At 37.0% G+C, this 18,759-nt stretch overlaps 1 protein-coding gene across 1 annotated transcript in view; it reads right to left on the reverse strand.

Moving 5' to 3' along the window:
• Window positions 1-10,550: 10,550 nt before the first annotated feature.
• Window positions 10,551-18,759, reverse strand: part of EXD1 (exonuclease 3'-5' domain containing 1) — a 34,236-nt gene continuing 26,027 nt past the window's right edge. The window contains exons 10-12 of the mRNA XM_081140722.1: window positions 17,452-17,595; window positions 15,798-15,989; window positions 10,551-11,932 (exon numbers count right to left, since the gene is read on the reverse strand). Coding sequence (XP_080996848.1) covers window positions 11,276-11,932; window positions 15,798-15,989; window positions 17,452-17,595 — 993 coding nt within the window. The 3' untranslated portion in view covers window positions 10,551-11,275. The remainder of the gene's footprint in view (window positions 11,933-15,797; window positions 15,990-17,451; window positions 17,596-18,759) is intronic.

The following is an 18,759-nucleotide window of genomic DNA, read 5'->3' on the forward strand; positions in this document are numbered from 1 at the left end:
AAAAGTATGCTATTCAGATTCCAGACAAGCTTATAAGAAAAAGAGAGAGAGAGACAGAATAAGGAGCAGACTAGCACCCCAATGAAATCATGCTGGAAAGAAATACTTAAAAAAATAAAAATAAAAGATTAACATGATAATGTACTATTGCACAAAATGCTAAAAGACATCAAGAATATTATTCAAGATATGAAAGAACATGTCAGAATTAGAAATAATCAGAAATGTGGTGACAGAACTAAAAAAAGACTTAGAAATACAATTTTTTTTAACCGTTTAAAAAAGAAAGACTAAACTCGAATGAACACAGAGCAAATAAACACAAGTAATATATTAAAAAAAAGAGGATGAAAAGGAAGAGCATTCTTGAAATAAAAAAGAAATGAAGAAAACTAAAGAATTTGAGACAAAGTTGCAAATATTAAAGACAGGCAAAGAAAATTCAACACACGGATAACAGAAGTCCTTAATAAAAACAAAGAAAATAAATACTAAAAATATAATTAAAGAAAGCTTTCCTAAAATTTAAAAAACAAACTGCTTAAAACTACATATTGAAAAAGCACATTGTACATCTTAAAAATGGTGATACAGAATGACCAACACCAAGATATAATCTTGTAAAATTATATGGCTTTAAAGAAAAAGGAAAAAAAATCTTTGGAGAATCTAGACAACACCACATGACATAAAATTAGAAATAAAATTAGATTCGTATATTTAGGTTCAATAGCAACATTTTGTGCCAGAAGGAAATGGAATAGCATATTTAAGACACTTGAAAAAATATATAGATCGAGGATTTTATATCTAGCAAAGTTGACCTTTAAATATAAAGGGCACAGATAAATTTTTACATCATGAAAGTACTCAGGGAATATTGCTCCTATGAGCCCCTGCTAAAGAACCTTCTAGAGGAAGAGTTTCACACAATCAAAATGAGGAGAGGGTCATTGGCATAAGAACCAGTGGTAAACATTAAGTATATAGCTCCTTGTAGAACTAAGGCTAAATGAAGGTTAAAAGAGGGAGATTATAGTATGTAGTAGATTAAATATCTTTCATGTGTGTATTCTCCATCCTATCAACTTCTGTATCCCTATCAAATTCGAGCATTCACCATCTCCCACTTGAATCAAAGCAAGAGTTTTTATCCAAGTCGGCCTCATACTATTCTTGCCGCCATTTCAATCTATCCTCCAGTTTAAACCAGGATGATCTAAAATCTACATTCTGATCACCTTAGTTTCTTATTCCTAATTCGTCAATGGTTTCCTGTAGTCTATAGGATAAAACCTAAGCACACAAGGCATGTCCTTAATTCCCCCTTCCTTTGGTGGAGCACTTAGATTTCTTTTGGGAATTACCTTTTCCCCATTGTGGGCAGTGTTGGTAGCAAATTAATCAGAGTGCCCTAGATGGGTGAGTCCATGATATAAGGTCAATTATTCTGTCTCAGCATTTTGAATCCTGATAAAATTTGCAGGGATGGAAAAATGCATTGGCGATCGCTCACTCTGACAGACAGTTGACTAGTTCCTGCTGCTTAGAGCTCTGCAGCTGCCCTCGGTCCTATTTCCAAGCCTAGTTATACAGCTTTCCCGTCAATTCTGTGAGCTACTCATCTTTCCAATAAATTCTCTTTTTGTTTACATTAGACAAGTCAGTTATTTTGTTTATGACCAAAAAACTGTAAGAAGCACAAGGGCCCTATTTTACAGCCTTACCGCTCACCATCGCAGGCTATATGGTTTTCTCTCTTGCAATAGTGAACTCCTTGTAGTTCTCTCTCCCAAAATGCACCCTTACCCTACCTCTTACGAAGCCCATTGACACACGCCTCAGTGCCAGGCCAAGTGCTATGTCCTCTCCAAGGTTACCCTGCCCCTCCTGTCCCACCCCAGCCCCCTAACCTACGCACTGGTACACCTTGAACATAACTATTATTTCTATTTTAATTTTTTGCACATGTCTCCCACTAGACTCAGGTTTTTTGAGAGAAGGGACTGTGTATTTTTATCTCTGATTCCCCAAGCCAGCCCAGCCAGGACCTGACTCCAAAAAGGCACTTCAAAACTGTTCTCTATTTTAAAGGCAAATATGAGTATGTGCTCCTCATACGCATAATATTTTCATTTACATTTTACCTCTTTTAAGATCACCTTCTCAGAGAGAAATGCTAAGCAAGTGTTTCCTTTCCTCTACCGTGAATTTTCTATTTCAATAGCTTCTCAAAAAACAAAGTATGGATGGCATCCCAACAAGTTACACAACAATGAACAGAACTTCTCTCCCTTCTTTCCCTCGTTCCTGGAACTGGCTGTTTTGGCCCTTCCTAAGGAATGTTTTAATTAGAATTTGTTTCCATTACAAAGATTTTTATTTAAAACATTCAGGGTTTAGCCATCAGGTGGCTTTCAAGTTATAAACAAGAGCGTACTTTGGGGAATTTGAGAACTCCAGAAAGTGGAAGTGTCTCATACAAATCAGAGAAGCTACTTGTTGCCATGTGGAAAGATCAGCAGCCTCAGGCTAAAGTTACTGGCCCTCCTGGTTTATATCACAGTTAAATGCCTTTCATCAACTACTCCATATCTACCAGTTAAAACTCTAGTTCATTGAGGAAAAAGAGGGGGAGGGGTCAAAATATTAAAAGTGGGTGCCTCTGGGGAAAACAACAGAGGCTGGGAAAGAATAGGGGAGGGGGATGTTTATATTTCATTATTCCCTTCTGTACTATTCATTTTATAACCATGTGCATGTATTACTGTTTCTTCTTAAATTTTGTTTAAATTTTATCTTACTGTATTGGCAACATATATTTGCTGCTTCTGTTTATTGATATCATTTAACAAAATGCTGTAATTCTAATGATTATTTCACCTATGCCCACTAGACCAGTGACTTCCAGATGCTTATTTATTTATTTATTTATTTTTAATCTTCACCCAAGGATATTTTTTCCATTGCTTTTCAGAGAGAGTGGAAGGGAGAGAGAAAGAGAAAGAGAAAGATCTTTGTGCCCGATTGGTTGCCTCCCACACGTGCCCCAACCAGAGCGGGGAATCGAGCCCGTAACCGAGGTCGGTGCCCTTGGCCAAAATCGAGCCTGGAACCCTTCAGTCCATGGGCCGACACTCTAACCACTGAGTCAAACCAGCCATGGCTCCAAAGGCTTTTGAAATAAACTTTATTGAGGCATAGTTTATGCACAATAAAATGCATGTACAGCTCAATGAGTTTTGATGAATGTAAACACTGGTGTAACTACCACAACAAAGATATAGAACATTCATATCACCTGGAAATATTCCCTGTGCCCCTTTGCAGTCACTCTCCAGCCCTGAACCTAGCCCCAAGCAACCACTGATCTGCCTTCTATCACCATAGATTAGTTTTGTTTTTAATATAAATGTATTTTATAATATAAATGTAATATAAATGTATTTTTTAAAACATGTTTTTATTGATTTCAGAGAAAAGAAGGGAGAGGGAGAGGGAGATAGAAACATTAATGACGAGAGTCATTGATCAGCTGACTCCTGCATGCCCCCCACTGGGGGGTTGAGCCCGAAACCTGGGCGTGTGCCCTGACCCACCGTGAACTGAACTGTGACCTCCTGGTTCATGAGTCGATAGTCAACCACTGAGCCATACCGGCCAGACTGGAGTTTTATATAACAGAATCATGCACTGTGTACTCTTTTGCATCTGACTTTTTTGCTCAGCAAAATTTTTTGTGAGTTATCTGTGTTGTGCGCATCATAGTTTGTCCCTTTTTATTGCTGAGTACTAGTAGACTGTATGGATATACCACTATTTATTTATCCATTTGCCAATTGTTGGAAATTTGGATTCCAGTTTAGGATCATTAAGAATAAAGCCATCCCCTGCCAGGTAAGTATATGATTGTCTAACCACTATGCCGTACACCTGAAACTAATAAAAAATAATATCAAATGTAAACTGTAATTGAAAAATAAAATTTTAAAAAGAATAAAGCCATCATGAGCATTTGTGTCCAAGTGTTTGTGTAAATAGATGCTTTCATTACTCTTGGAATAAATCCCTAGAATTGCAGGGTGATAACTTCATAGGAAATCTACGAACTATCTTCTAAAGTGGTTGCACATTTTATAGTTTCAGTTGCTCCACATCCTGCAACACTTGGTATTGTCAGTCTTTCCACTAAAAAAATAAACTTTATTGTTGCATAAATACCTAGGATTTGAATTTCTGGGTCATATGGTAAGTGAATATTGAACTTTTAAGAAATAGCCAGAACTTTTTCCAAAGTGGTTGTACCACTTTACACTCCCACTAACAATAGCTGTACCGTTTTGCACTCCCACTGACATGAGAGCTCTGGTTGCTCCATATCCTCACCTATATTTGGTGGTGTTGATCTTTAAAATTTTATCCACCATAGTGAATGTTTGGTGGTATTTCATTGTGGTTTTAATTTGCATTCTTTGATAATGAATAATATTGAACATTATTTTATGTGCTTACTGGCCGTTCTTATATCTTCTTTTGTGATATATATTCTGATCATCTTAGTTACTTTCTCATATCTTTTGCCCATTTTTTTTTTTATATCTTTATTGATTTCAGAGAGAGGGAAGGAGAGGGAGAAAGAGAGAGAAACATCAATGATGAGAGAGTCATTGATCAGCTGCCTCCTGCATGCTCCCAACCGAGGATGAAGCCCGCAACCCAGGCATGTGCCCTGACCGGGAATTGAACCCTGATCTCCTGGATCCTACATCAATGCTCAACCGCTGAGCCATGCCCGGCCGGGCTTGCCCATTTTTAAATTGGACTTATTGAGTTATAAAATTTCTTTATATATACACTGGATTCACATCCTTTGTCAGAATATATGCATGGTAAATATTTTCTCCTAGCCTGTGGCTTGTTTTCCCATTTTCCTTGAAGTATCTTCCAAGGAGCAGAACTTTAAAATGTTAATAATATCCGATTCAGTTGTTTTTTCCTTTGTGGTCTGTGCTTTTTGTATCCTAAGTAATAAATTTGTAACTATCTCATTGTCATAGATTTTTCTGTTTCCTTTGAAATTTTTTATAGTTTTAGTTTTACTTATAGTCTATAATTCATTTTGAGTTAATTTTTTGTATGATGTGAAATAAGGAATGGCTTCATTTTCCCCCCTTATGGGTAGCTAGTTGCTTTGCAACCGTTTGTTAAAAAGGCAGTTTTTCCCCCATTGAATTTACCTTGGCACTTTTGTTAAAAATAAAAATGGCCTTGCCTTAGCCAGTGTGGTTCAGTGGTTAGAGCATCAGCCCATGCACCAAACAGTGGCAGGTTCAATTCCAGTCAAGGGCAGGTACCTGGGTTGCAGATTCGATACCTGGCCCATCAGGGAGGGTGTGGGAGGCAACCCATCAATGTGTTTCTCTCACATCAATGTTTCTCTCTCTCTCACTCCCTCCCCCCATCCCTTCCACTCTCTAAAAGCAATGGAACAAAATATCCTCAGGTGAGGATTAACAAATATATATATCTCCTTGTGTGAGGATTAACGAGTAAATAAATGGCATTATATATGTGGCTCTATTTCTGGGCTCAATATTCTCTTTCATTGATCTCATGACTACTTATACCAATGCCACACTGTTTTTTATTACTGTTGCTTTAAAGTCTTTAAATCAGGTAGTAAAAATCTTCCAACTTTATTCTTCCTTTTCTAAATTGTTTTATCTAATCCAAGTTCTTTGCATTTCCATACAGATTTTGGAATCACCTTGTTGATTTCTGCTTGGATTTTTACTGATTGTAATAAATCCATAGAACAATTTGAGAATAATTGATATTTTAACAATACTAAGCCTTCCATGGTATATTTTCCATTTATTTACGTCTTCTTTAATTTCTATCAGCAATATTTTGTAGTTTTCAATAGACGGGTCTTCCATGCAAATTAGTAAATGTATCCTTAAGGATATCTTGTTTTGGGACATTATTGTAAATATTGTTTTATAAATTTCAGTTTCTGAGAGTTCATTTTTAATATTTTTGGTATATTCACATTTTTGGATATTGACAGTGTATCCCGTGACATTGCTAAATTCACTTATGGGGCCTAGGAGTTTTTTGTACATTCCTTAGGATTTTATATGCAGGATCATGTTATGTAAAAATACAAGTTTACTTTTAAATTTTCTAATCTATATGCTTTTTATCTTCTTGCCTTATTCCACTAGTTAGAACCTACAGTACAATCGTGAACTGAAGTAGTGAAAACAAATACTCTCTCTTTGCCTCAATCTCATGGACATAAGTGTGATGTTAGTAATAGGATTTTTTCCCTTAAAAAAATGTGGTGTCCAGCTGGGCGTGTATCAGCAGTTGAGCATCGGCCCAGGACCCAGGAGATCTGATTCCCGGTCAGGGCACAGGCCCGGGTTGCGGGCTCCATCCCCAGTCGGGAGCGTGCAGGAGGCAGCCGATCAATGACGACTCTCTCATCACTGGTGTTTCTATCTCTTTCTCTCCCTCTCCCTTCCTCTCTCTGAAATCAATAAAGATATATTTTTTAAAAAAAGTAGCAGCCCTGGCTGGGTTGCTCAGTTGGTTAGAGCCTCATCCCAATACCTCAAGGTTGTGGGTTCAACCCAGGTCACAGCACATACAAGAATCAACCAATAAATGCATAAATAAGTGGAACAACAAATCAATGTTTCTCTTTCTCAAATCAATAATTTTTTTGGTGTTGTAAAATACATGTAACATAACATTTATCATGTCATTCATTTTACATGTACAGTTCTCTGGTATTAAGTGTATTCATATTGTTCTGCTAACATCACCATCGTTAATCTCCAGAGTTCTTTCCATCTTGCAAAACTGAACCTCTATAGCCATTAAACAATAGCTCTCCATTATTTCCTCCCCCTCCATCCCTGGCAACCACCATTCTACTTTCTGTCTCCATAATTTTGACTTTAAGTACCTCATATTTGCTTTTTTGGGACTGGTTTATTTCATTTAGCATAATGTTCTCATGTTTCATCCATGCTGTAGTATACGTCAGAATTTTCATCCTTAGTAAGGCTAATATTTCATTGCATGTATATCCCACATTTTGCTTATACATTAATCCATCTATGGACACTTGGGTTGCTTCCACGTTTTAGCTACTGTGAATAATGCTGCTACCAACATGGATGTACATTTGTTTCTGGTTGGGGCATGTACAAAAGGCAACCAATCAATGTTTCTCTCTTACATCAATGTTTCTCTCTTTCGATCTGTCTCTCCCCTCCCCCCCCCTTCCACTCTCTCTAAAAATCAATGGAAAAGAAATATCCTCTGGTGAGGACAAAAAAAAAAAAAGTACGCCACTCAAGAAAAAAAATATAATGTTCGCAGTGGTGCATTGTTACTACAAAAACTAGAGGTAGCAATATAATTGACTAACACTTCTGTAAAGTAACTTAGCAAGAACCATAAAACTTTTGTAGAAACAAAAACGGGAAAACTTCTTTGACCTGCTCATTCTACTTTTGGAATTTCATTCTAACAAAATGATCTAAAAGATGGAAAAAAACTTTGAAATAAGCTTTGAAAAAACATAGAATAAGGAATTAAAAACCTCAAAATGCCAAAAGACAGTTATACTGTACTGCATTCTCAAAGAAATATTATGCAGTCATTAAAAATCTTTATGAAGAACAACATAAGAAATCACTCATAAGGCAGGATATATACATGTATGATTCCAACCATGCAGGGGGGGGAAACTTATGCATAAACGCTGGAATTAACAAAAGCGTTACCTGCTTTTTGTCAGGTTAGAGAAATAAGAGTAATTTTTCTCATTTTCCTGTATTTTCCAAATTCTATTTAATAGTATATAAATTTTAAAATAAAACATTTATTAAATATGTTGGCTGTTAGAATTGTAAAATGGAAAAAAATACATGATATGAAAAGCACAGTAAGTGTATTTACAGTATAATTGTGACTATGTTTCAACTATGTGTGTGTGCAGAGAGAGAGAATGAGAGAATTGAAAGAAAATGCCAAAATGCTAGGAAGGGTTGTATAAGGTGGGATGAAAGTTAACTATTTTTTTCTCTTTATTTTCTAAATTTTATGTAAGGTATTTATTTTACTTTTATAACACAGTATAAATGCCTTTTTGATAAGTATACCTGGCTATTCACCCCCAAGCTCCCTAGGTTTGCCTTAGGTCTCATCTCAGTTTGCTGCTGTTACTTACCTTGTGTCAAAACAATGAGGTGCTGCCCTGGCTGGCATGCTCAGTGGTTAGAGCATCGGCCTGCACACCAAAGGATCGCAGGCTCAATTCCCAGGCACGACCATACGCATGCCACGTGGATATTTTTCTCTCCCCTTCCCTTCTCTGAAATCAATGGGGGGAAAATACTTTGAGGTGAACTTAACAAAACGAGACCCCAATGGTGCATTAAAATTCTATTGTTTTATGTTAGGATTTATCAAGCCCACAGCCAGATTGGAGGCAAAGCTGCTGCAGTGACTTTTTCATACTATAGTTGAAAGGACATGGAATGGATCAAGAAGCAAGAAACACGAGTCTATTCTCAGTGCTGCATTTTTGTTCAGGGAAATCATTTATCTGTTTTCTAATTCCCAAACTGAAAAGGTCAGATTATTTTTAAGAATCTCTAATTGTAGTTCATGTACAGAAAGGTCAGATCTGAATAGGATTCAAGTTTTTGTAGACTAAAGCAAAACCCCAAGAGTCTGGGAAAGCAGGCAGTATGGCTTATGAGCTCTCAACCAGGAAAACACAGTCAGTAAAGAACTCAGCAATGGGTTGGGACAAGAACCCAGAATATCCCCAAATTCTGGGAAAAAATTAGATAAGAAATTTGAGTAATGGTACAGAGCACTAGCAACAGGGCTTGAACAACCCAGGGATTTTTTACACTCTAGCTAGCAAAGGACAGAACTTCATAGTAGGATCTGACCTCACGCATGGAATTCAGGTAGGCACTCTAGGCTAGATGAGGATGTGGAGAAAAATGCAATTCTAGGAAAATGAGTGTTTTCCTGACAAAATACTGTAATGAAACCCAAAGACTAATCATTTAGTCTGGGAATCAAAATACACAAAGAGCAGTTCAATAGAACTTTCTGAAATGATGGAAATGTTCTATATCTGCAATGTTCAATATGGTAGCCACTGGACATGTGGGACTATTGAGTACTACAAATATGACAAGTGCACCTTGAGGAACTGAATTTAAAATTCTATTTAATTTTAAATTTAAATAACCACATGTGACTAGGGACTACTACAGTCAGCACAGCAAAAGTCCAGTCCTATTGTTCTTTTTAAAAATTTATTTATTTTTGTTAATCCTCACCTGAGGATATTTTTACATTTCTTTTTAGAGAGAGTGGAAGGGAAGGGAGAGAGAGAGAAAGAAACATCGATGTGAGAGACACACATTGACTGGCCGCCTCCTGCACATGCCTGGACTGGGGCCGGGGATCAAACCTGCAACCCAGGTGCGTGCCCTTGACTGGGACTCGAACCTGAGATCTTTCAGTACACAGGCAAATGCTCTAATCACTGAACAACATTGGCCAAGGTGTTCTTTTTAAGTATAGTAATAAAACATACATAACGAAAGAAGAATCCCTTTTTAAATATAAAGAATACATATTGCATTTTTCTTTGTAGCCAGTGTGTGTGTGTGTGTGTGTGTGTGTGTGTGTGTGTGTGTGTGTGTGTGTGTGTGTGGTGTGTATGTGTATGTATGTTGTGTGGGTTAACTTAACGGTTCCATAAAGCTAAATCAATTCCAGGAATTTTACAGGAAGCTATACCCTTTCTAGAATAAACCTAGATTAATCACATTCTGGGCTCAACCTGAAGCTGCATTCACCCAAGATGAACCAGAAACTACCCTGGCCCCAAATGACCTTCTAAACTAAGGACAAAGTGAGACACAGCAAATGCAGGGTTGAGCTGACTGCTCTTGGGTCTGCCTCCATCTTAGCCTTAGACTAAATCTGGGCTCTGGAGCTTGGAATTCAGTGGAATTCATAATTGAATCAGCTGATGCAGACAAGGAGACATTCCTAATCACAGACTGTCCCTAAATTTCCCCATAAGTGCAATAAATAATTACATATTTCTAAACTGGACTCTGAACCTATAAATCTAAACATATTCCAATTTATTCCTATCCTGACCCAAATAAGAAATGTAAGAGATAACCTAATGTCAAAACAGGTTTACTGGTTATTGTACACAAAAGAATGTGAGCAACTTGCAAGTATCAATATAATAAAAGGCTTGGTACAAGCTGCCTTTCTTTCACCCTAAGAAAGTATACCAACTCCAAACTAATAGAGTGGAATCAAATTTCAAGTTTACTTAACAGACATACTCAAAAGAAGCCCCAGCTTTGTTAGAAAAATGGACAAAAACTTCTAGGAGTAAATGGACCGAAATTAAAACTAGATTCGTGCTTCCTATAATTAACATTGTTCGTCTATGATATAAGACAGACAAAACTTTCAAAATTCAAAAAAAGTTGATGATGTTTCAGCTTTATTGAAGTATAATTGACAACTTAAAGTTAATATTTTGAAAAGGCAAAAAGAGCCCTGGCCAGGTAGCTCAGCAGTTTACAGAGTCATCCTGATATGCCAATGCCATGGGTTTGATCTCTGGCCAGGGCACATACAGAAATCAACTAGTGCAGCACAAATAAGTGGAACAACAAGTCAGTGCTTCTCTCTCTCTCTCTCTCTCTCCCTCTCTCCCTAAAATAAATAAATAAATAAATAATTTTTTAAAAGAACTATGAGGCATAAAAGAAAAAGGCAAAAAGAACCAATAAAGTTGTCAGGTACGAACTTATGGCAAAGAGTTTTACCAACACTCTTCAAACCAAAAAACACAACAAAATTTTAAAAGTATAGACTCTTTGAGATATTAAGGCCAAGATTTTTCCCTTCTTCATATCCTCTAAATCCAAATTATGAGAAATAATTCACTCTGACCACTGAGAACATTTCTTCTGCCCAGTGACATAATGAGAAAATTTACTTCTATTATTTAATTTATTCGTTCCTATCCTAATCAAATTCCAAGAATGTAGGAGAAAGAAAGAGGATATAATTTCCCCTAAAGCCTGGGATTGAGGCATAACTAAACTTATAACATGAGACATTTAAGCACTGAGGGAAGCCCTGATGGTAGGGGAAATGAGCCACCTTTATGGCCTAAGGAACAAATTGCAGATCTCTAAGGCAGATTTGCAGAAGAATTTATCCAGGAATCAGTCTCCTCCAAAGCTGGACAGGGAGGAAGTGTAGGAAGTGCAGCTTTTCTAAAAGGATGACAGGTGTCACTTGGAGACACTCTGGTTTCCTGAGGAAGGGAAGGAGACATTGAAACATCTTGTTTTGTGCGTTTTAGATCTTCCTTGTTTTCCACCATCAGTAACTGTTCTATCTCCTCTTTCAAAGATAAACTTGCTTGAAATTCCTGTTTGGGTAGCTTAAGGTGTTTTTTCTGATTTATTCTCTGGTCCTCTGACCCCTCTGACTCAGGGCAAATGACTTTGTTACTGGAATCCTCACGGACTTCTTGCTTTATGGGAGGAAAATGTGGAGGTTCTGTTGTAGTTTGTTTACTCTTAGCTTCTTCTTTCAGCAAATTTACATCTTCATGAGATGTAAAACTTGGAGCTTTATCTAGCCTAGAATTTTTACAAAGTAAGAAACCTCTTACTTTTTCCTCTTTCTTTGTTGTCTCTGTCACTGATTTCTTTGGATGTAGCAGTGTCCTTATTAGGAGTCCCTGTGCATTCATCCTATATTCTTTTGCAGCTCTCTCTCTGCGCTGCTTCTGGAAGTCCCTGAGTTGCAGCAGTTCCTCTGGAAGTTCCATACATGTAGGCTAAGAAAAGAAAAAGAACACAAGTCTCTTATATCTAAACTTCTGATTATGCCTTAAATCACTTCTGCTATACTTAACAGTATTTGTTTGGCAAGTGAGGATCTATTCAAATGTATTCTTACAGTACCCTCTAGTGTCTTAAACTATAGTAGTACTATTTGTCAAGTAACAAATATTTTGAATCCAGTTTTCTGTGTCTGTGTGTGTCTATGTATCAAGGTTATACAGTGAAAAGTATGTCTCCCTTCCAACTGTGATTACATAAAACTACAATAATGAATATTTTAAGAAAATGTACTCTTTGTTACAGGAGCTAAATAATTTTCCCAGGTTGCCTGTCTTTGACTTTGTTCACTGTATTTTCGCCATACAGAAATTTTAAAGTTAAATTTATTAATTTTTTAAGAGTTCTGAATATTTCTGTGTTGCATAGAAAAGCACATACTCCTACAACTCAGTAGCAAAAGAGCAAATAATCCAAATAAAAAATGAGCAAAGGCCCTGAGCAGGTGGCTCAGTTGGTTGGAGCATCGTCCTGTACACCAAAATGTTGCAGATTTCATTCCAGATCAGGGCACATAACTAGGCTGCAGATTTGATCCTGGCCGTGGTGTGTACAGGAGGTAACCGATCAATGTTTCTCTCAATGTGTTTCTCACATTGACCCCTCTCGCTCTCAAATCTATAAAACATATCCTCAGGTGAGGATTAAAAAAAAAAAAGGACCCGAATAGACATTCTCCCAAAGTAGGCATTCAAATGGCCAGTTGGTTTATGAAAAGATGCTCTGACAGCACTAATCAGGGAAATGCAAATCAAAACCACAATGAGATTATCACCTCAAACTTGTTAGGATGGCTATCATCAAAAAGACAAGAAATAACAAGTGCTTTGCAGGGGAAATGTGGAGAATAGGGAACTCTCATACAGTGGTCACAGAAAGGTAAATTGGTATAACCATTATCAAAAACAGTATGGCAGTTCCTCAAAAAATTAAAACTAAAACTATCATATGGTCCAGCAATACCACGTCCTGATATATCCAAAGGAAATAAAATCACTGTCTTGAAGAAGTATCAACAATCCCATTTATACTGCATTATTCACAATAGCCAAGATATGGAAACACCCTAAGTGTTCATCAAGGGATGAATGAATTAAGATGATGTGGTCTGTATGTACATACAATGAAATATTATTCAGCCAGGAAAAGAAGGAAATCCTGCCATTTGTGACAACATGGATGAACCTGGAGGGTATTATGCTAAGTAAAATAAGCCAGACAGACAAAGACAAATACTGTATGGTATCACTTATATGTGGAATCTAAAAAATAAAATTTAGAAGATGATTTTAGAAACAGAGAATAGAATGGTGGTTGCCAGGGGTTGGGGGAAATGAAGAGATGTTCAAAGGGTATAAGCATTCAGTTATAAGAAGTATTGGTTCTGAGGATCTAATTAGTGTACAGCATGGTTATTTACTATAGTTAATAATTCAATATTGTATACTTGAAAGTTGCTGAGAGTACATCTTAGGCATTTTCAGCACACACAAAAAAATTAACAATGTGAAGTGAAGGATGTGTTAATTATCTTGATCTTGGAAGCATTCTACCAATGTGTGTGTGTGTGTGTGTGTTTACTTTAAATATATACAAATAATTTCTTCAATTATTCCTCAATAAAATTGAGGGGAAACAAGAAAAGCATTCCCAACTGTGAGATCATTTTCTTTTAATTCTGCTTTTCCCCTAATAATTTTATAACTCCATTTTTTTTTACATAAATACTTGAAGTTTGTTTTGGTGTAATGAAAGAGCTAGCAATCCAACTCTGATTCTCCTCCCCCACAAGGTTTAGTCAATTCCCTAAGGCCATTTACAGAATAATTATTTTTGTCTCATTGATTAAAAATTCTACCTTTATCACAACCATACTGGCAGATATATATTGGACCTATTTCTGGGATTTCTACTCTGTTCCATTGATCTGCCTACACATGTATCTGTCACAAACTGTTTTATTGTTTTAATAATCTGACAGGACTTATTTATGTCTATTGATCTCTATAAACTATAATCAGTTTGCCAAAATAATGCTGGTGTTAATATTTTTATTGGAATAGAGTTAAATTCAAAACTTAATTTAGGAATAATATATAGCTAAAAATACTTAGTGTTCCCATTCAAATTCTCTTTTATGTCACTCAGTAATATTTTAACGTTTTCTTCATCTCTATATTCCACATTTCTTGTTAGACTTATTTCTAGATAATCTACCTTTGTTACAATTATAAATTGATGTTTTCTTTCATTAGCTTTTCTAGGTGTGTATATGGATACAGGAAAGCTATTAATTTTTATGTTATATTTGTTCCCACTTTACTAAATCGTCTTTTTGTTTGGGGTTTCTTTTTCAGTTGATTCTCTTCAGTTTTCACTTGTGTGATAGGCATGTCATAATTCTGGTTCCTCCTATTCAATTTTTATAGTTCATCTTTTAAAAAATTCCATTGGCTAATAACTTCAAAAAATATTAAAGTAGTGGTAATATTCATCATTTAAATTTTTTTCTTTATATTAATGGGAATGCTTTTAGTGTTCCCAAACATTATGTAGTCTTCTCGCTTGAGATGTGTTTTATCATGTTAATGTATCTATCCCAACTTTAATCAGTAATGTATGCAAAATAATGTAAATGTTTCTAGCATTAAACAGTGAGAACATCATACAAAATAGTTATAAAATTGTCCTTGGTTTTACAATGATAAATAAACAAACATTAAAATTCTTCAATCAAACAAGGTATGCAAGAATTTTTATGTTTTTGTTGTTGTTAAACAGTGAAAGCAGAATACAAAAAAATAATAAATTTTTTCGGCATTTATGAGATAATCATAAGACTTTCTTGGCTCTAGTAAAATGGAGAATTTCCTAACATTAAACCATGCTTGCAAATAGAATCCAGTACATATTAAAAGTAAAATAAAATACATCTAAGTGGGGTCTGTAACCAAAAATGCTAATATTGTATTTAGAATTCTACATCAGAATTCCTAATTGAGAATCCAACACCCAAATAGTAAATACTTTAGCCTTTCTGAGCCACAAACTGTCTCTGTTGCATGCTTTTGTTGCTATTGTTAATCCTCACCCAAGGGTATTTCTTCCACTGATTTTTAGAGAGAGTGGAAGGGAGAGAGGGAGGGGAGAAGAGACAGGGAGAGAGAGAGAGAAAGAGATAGAGATAGAGAGGGAAACGAAGAGAGAGAGGGAGAGGGAGACAGAAGAGAGAGAAACATCGATGTGAGAGAGACACATTGATTGGTTTTCTCCCACAGGGGCCCTGACCGGACTGGGGGTCAAACCTGCAACCCAGGTATGTGCCCTTGACCAGGGATCGAAAGCTGAGAACCTTCGGTGCATGGGCCAGTGCTCTAACCACGGAGCAACACCAGCCAGGGCCATACTGTTTATTTACAATCCTTCAGAACTGTAAAAACCATTCTTAGCTTGCAAGCTATGCCAAAATAGGCCATGGGCCAGATTACATCTTAGGGCAACAGTTTCTCAACTCCTCGTCTATAGTTTTCTTATATTGTACTGGCATCATAAAAATAACTAATGAAATCTTAAATCTACCCATTCTTTGATAGAAATATTTATCAGAAACAATTCAGTATTGTGAAAAAATGTTCAAGGCGATGGATTAAGCCCAAGCTATAGCCCCTTCAAAAATATTTATTACCAAGTCTGCCTCATGAAATTTGCTGCTGCTGTGAGAGTGGGTGTCACTGTGCCCTCCATGAGGAATAAAGCAGAAGCAGAAGTTCTCAAGTCACAGGCACAGAGAGCTGCACCTACCTCCATGCCTCCCAGCCAGTCTGCAGACCCTTCTCGGTAGGTGTTTAGGTACCTGTCCACCAGGGTGGTTAGGTCAGACATCATCTCATCCAGGAGTACCAAGCGAAGGGGTAGCAGGTAGGTGGCTTCTAGGGCCAAAATTTTCAGTAAGGAGGGTGAAAGAGGTCGTGTGAACCACACTTCTGTATTTTCCTAGAGACACCAAAACAATTTTCTCTGAATAGTAAGCAAAACTTTAAAGAAAATAATTGTTTATTTAAGTGTTGTTTAACTTAAAACATTATTACTGTCATTTTCCTCAATTATCTTCTTTTTTAATTTTTTAAAATATGTTTTTATTGATTATAGAGAGAGAGAAGGGGAGAGGGAGAGGGAGAAAGAGAGAAACATCAATCAGCTGCCTCCTGCATGACCCCTACTGGGGATTGAGCCCACAACCAGGGCATGTGCCCTGACTGGGAATCAAGTCAGTGACCTCTTGGTCACAGGCGGACAGTCAATCACTGAGCAACACCAGCCAGTCCTCAATTATTATCTTCCACTTTCACACTACAGCTAGCCTTCTGAGAACATACACATACACACACTTAATGATTCAGGGGAGAAAGGGAAAGACAGGGAGAAGGAGGGAGGGTGGGAGGGAGTGAAAAAGAGAGAGAGAGGAAGAAATCAGGACTTATTTAAAACTGGAGGCAGCACACTTGGTTATATGGCCAAAATTATAGCCAAAATGGTTTAGACCCCAGTTTAGCATGCAAGACTATCAGAAGCTAAATAAAATCTACCTTACTTTGGGAGAAATAATTGGGATTATTTTTGTTCTATCATTTAATCCAAATTCCCAACCTAATCACCCTCTTGTCCCAACTTAAAAATGTATTTCAACCTTGGCCAGTGTGTATCAGTTGTTAGAGCACTGGCCCGAGCACCAAAGAGTCAGGAGTTCAATTATCCATCAAGGGCACATACCTGGGTTGTGAGTTCAATCCCCGGCCCTGCTTAGGGTGTGTGCACGGGAGGCAACCAATCAATGTGTCTCTCTCACATCGATGTTTCTAACTCTCTCTCTCCTCCTTATACTTTCTCTGGAAAAGCAATGGAAAAAATATACTCGGGTGAGGATTACAAAAAGTTTTTTTTAATAAAAATAAAAATTAAAAATCAATATAAAAATATCCTCGAGTTAGGATTAACAAAAAAATATATATCTACTTCAGAATGCTTTTTTTTTTAAACCCTCACCCGAGCATATTTTTTCCATTGCTTTTCAGAGAGAGGAAGAAAAATATTGATGTGAGTGAGACGTCGACTGATTGCCTCCCTCACGTGCCCTGACCAGGGCTGGGGACTGAACCACAACCGAGGTACATGTCCTTGGCCATAATCAAACTCGGGACCCTTCAGTCCACAGGCCGACGCTCTAACCACTGAGCCAAACTGGCCAGGGCTCAGAATGCTTTTAAATTGACACACAACAAATCTGGATCCTGGCTCTTACCCACTTGAGACCACAAACAAACTGTTCCCACTTAGAACTACTTAAGATTTTAGCAACACTCATATGCTTACATGGCAGCTGTCATTTCTCTATAGAATATGCTGATAACCCCACTCAGAAAATTTAACGTCTGATGGGACATCATTTAATACTCACCTGAATCAGTTTTTGTCTCTCTTCTAGAAAGGAGAGATATTTAGGGGCTACTTTAAGGTGTCTGATTAAACTCTCCTGTAAAGTACTGATGCAGTTTGGAAGAAAGCCACCTGTTTCCATGGAAAATTGAAGGACATCTGCTACCTGTGGCATTAAAAATAGACAATCAGACTAGTCTGTAGAATATATACACAGAGCTATCTCCTGGCAGAAACAGTAGAAATATATTTAGAGAAATATCTTTAAATACCATTTTCCCCAAGGAACAATATGAAAATTTAAAGTTGTACAGTCAACTTATTCTGAAAAGTTGGGGGGGGGGGGAGCACCAATTTCAATGTGTTCTTGTCTACTATCTTTTCCACTTCTTTTATTTGCCTGCCTTATGGTTATTTATTATTTTTTGGTGCCTTTGGGGAATAGGAAAAGGCAGATAAAATTCAAGAATTATTTTGCCCAGCCAGAGTGGCTCAGTTAGTTGAGCCCTGGCCCGTGCACTGAAAGGTTGCCAGTTCAATTTCCTGTCAGAGAACATACCTGGGTTCTGGGTTTGGTTCCTGGGTCAGGGAACATACAGAAGGCAACCAACTGATGTTTTTCTCTCACATCAGTGTTTTTCTCTCTCTCTCTCTCTCTCTCTCTCTCTCTCTCTCGATCTCTCTCTCTCCCCCTCCTCTCCTCTCCCTCCCTCCTTCTAAGCACATCCTAAAAATAAAAAAATAAAAATAAAAAAATTTACTTTTATTACTTATTAGCAACTCTGGTAAAGTTTTGGTAAGGAAAGCTAATAAAATTAAGAATCGAAATAATTATTTATCTGTGTGTGATAGGCTAAATGATGGCCCCCAAAGATATCTCCATCCTAATTCCTGGAACATATGAATGTTATTTTATGTGAAAAAATGGACTTTGAAGCTGTAATTAAGTTAAGGATCTTGAGATGGAGAGACTATCTTGAATTATCTGGGTGGGCCCTAAATGTAATCACAAGTGTTCTTATAAGAGGGAGGCAGAGGGAGGTTTTACTATGGCAGAAATTGGAGTGATGCACTTTGAAGATGGAAGAAGCACAAGCCAAAGAATACAAGTGCAAACTGAAAAAGCAAGGAAACAGACTCTCCCCATCAGATTTCCAGAAGAAACCAGCCCTGCTGACACCTTGATGTTAGCCCGACGAAAACGATTTCAGGCGTCTGACCTCCAGAACTGTAAGAGAGTAAATTAATGTTGTTTTTTAAGATTTTTTTAAATACTGATTTTTAGAGAGAGAGGAGGGGAGAGGGAGAGAAAGAGAGAAGCTCGATGTTA

Source organism: Miniopterus schreibersii (genome assembly GCF_964146895.1).
Source record: "Miniopterus schreibersii genome assembly, chromosome: 1".
NCBI classification, from domain to species: Eukaryota; Metazoa; Chordata; class Mammalia; order Chiroptera; family Miniopteridae; genus Miniopterus; species Miniopterus schreibersii.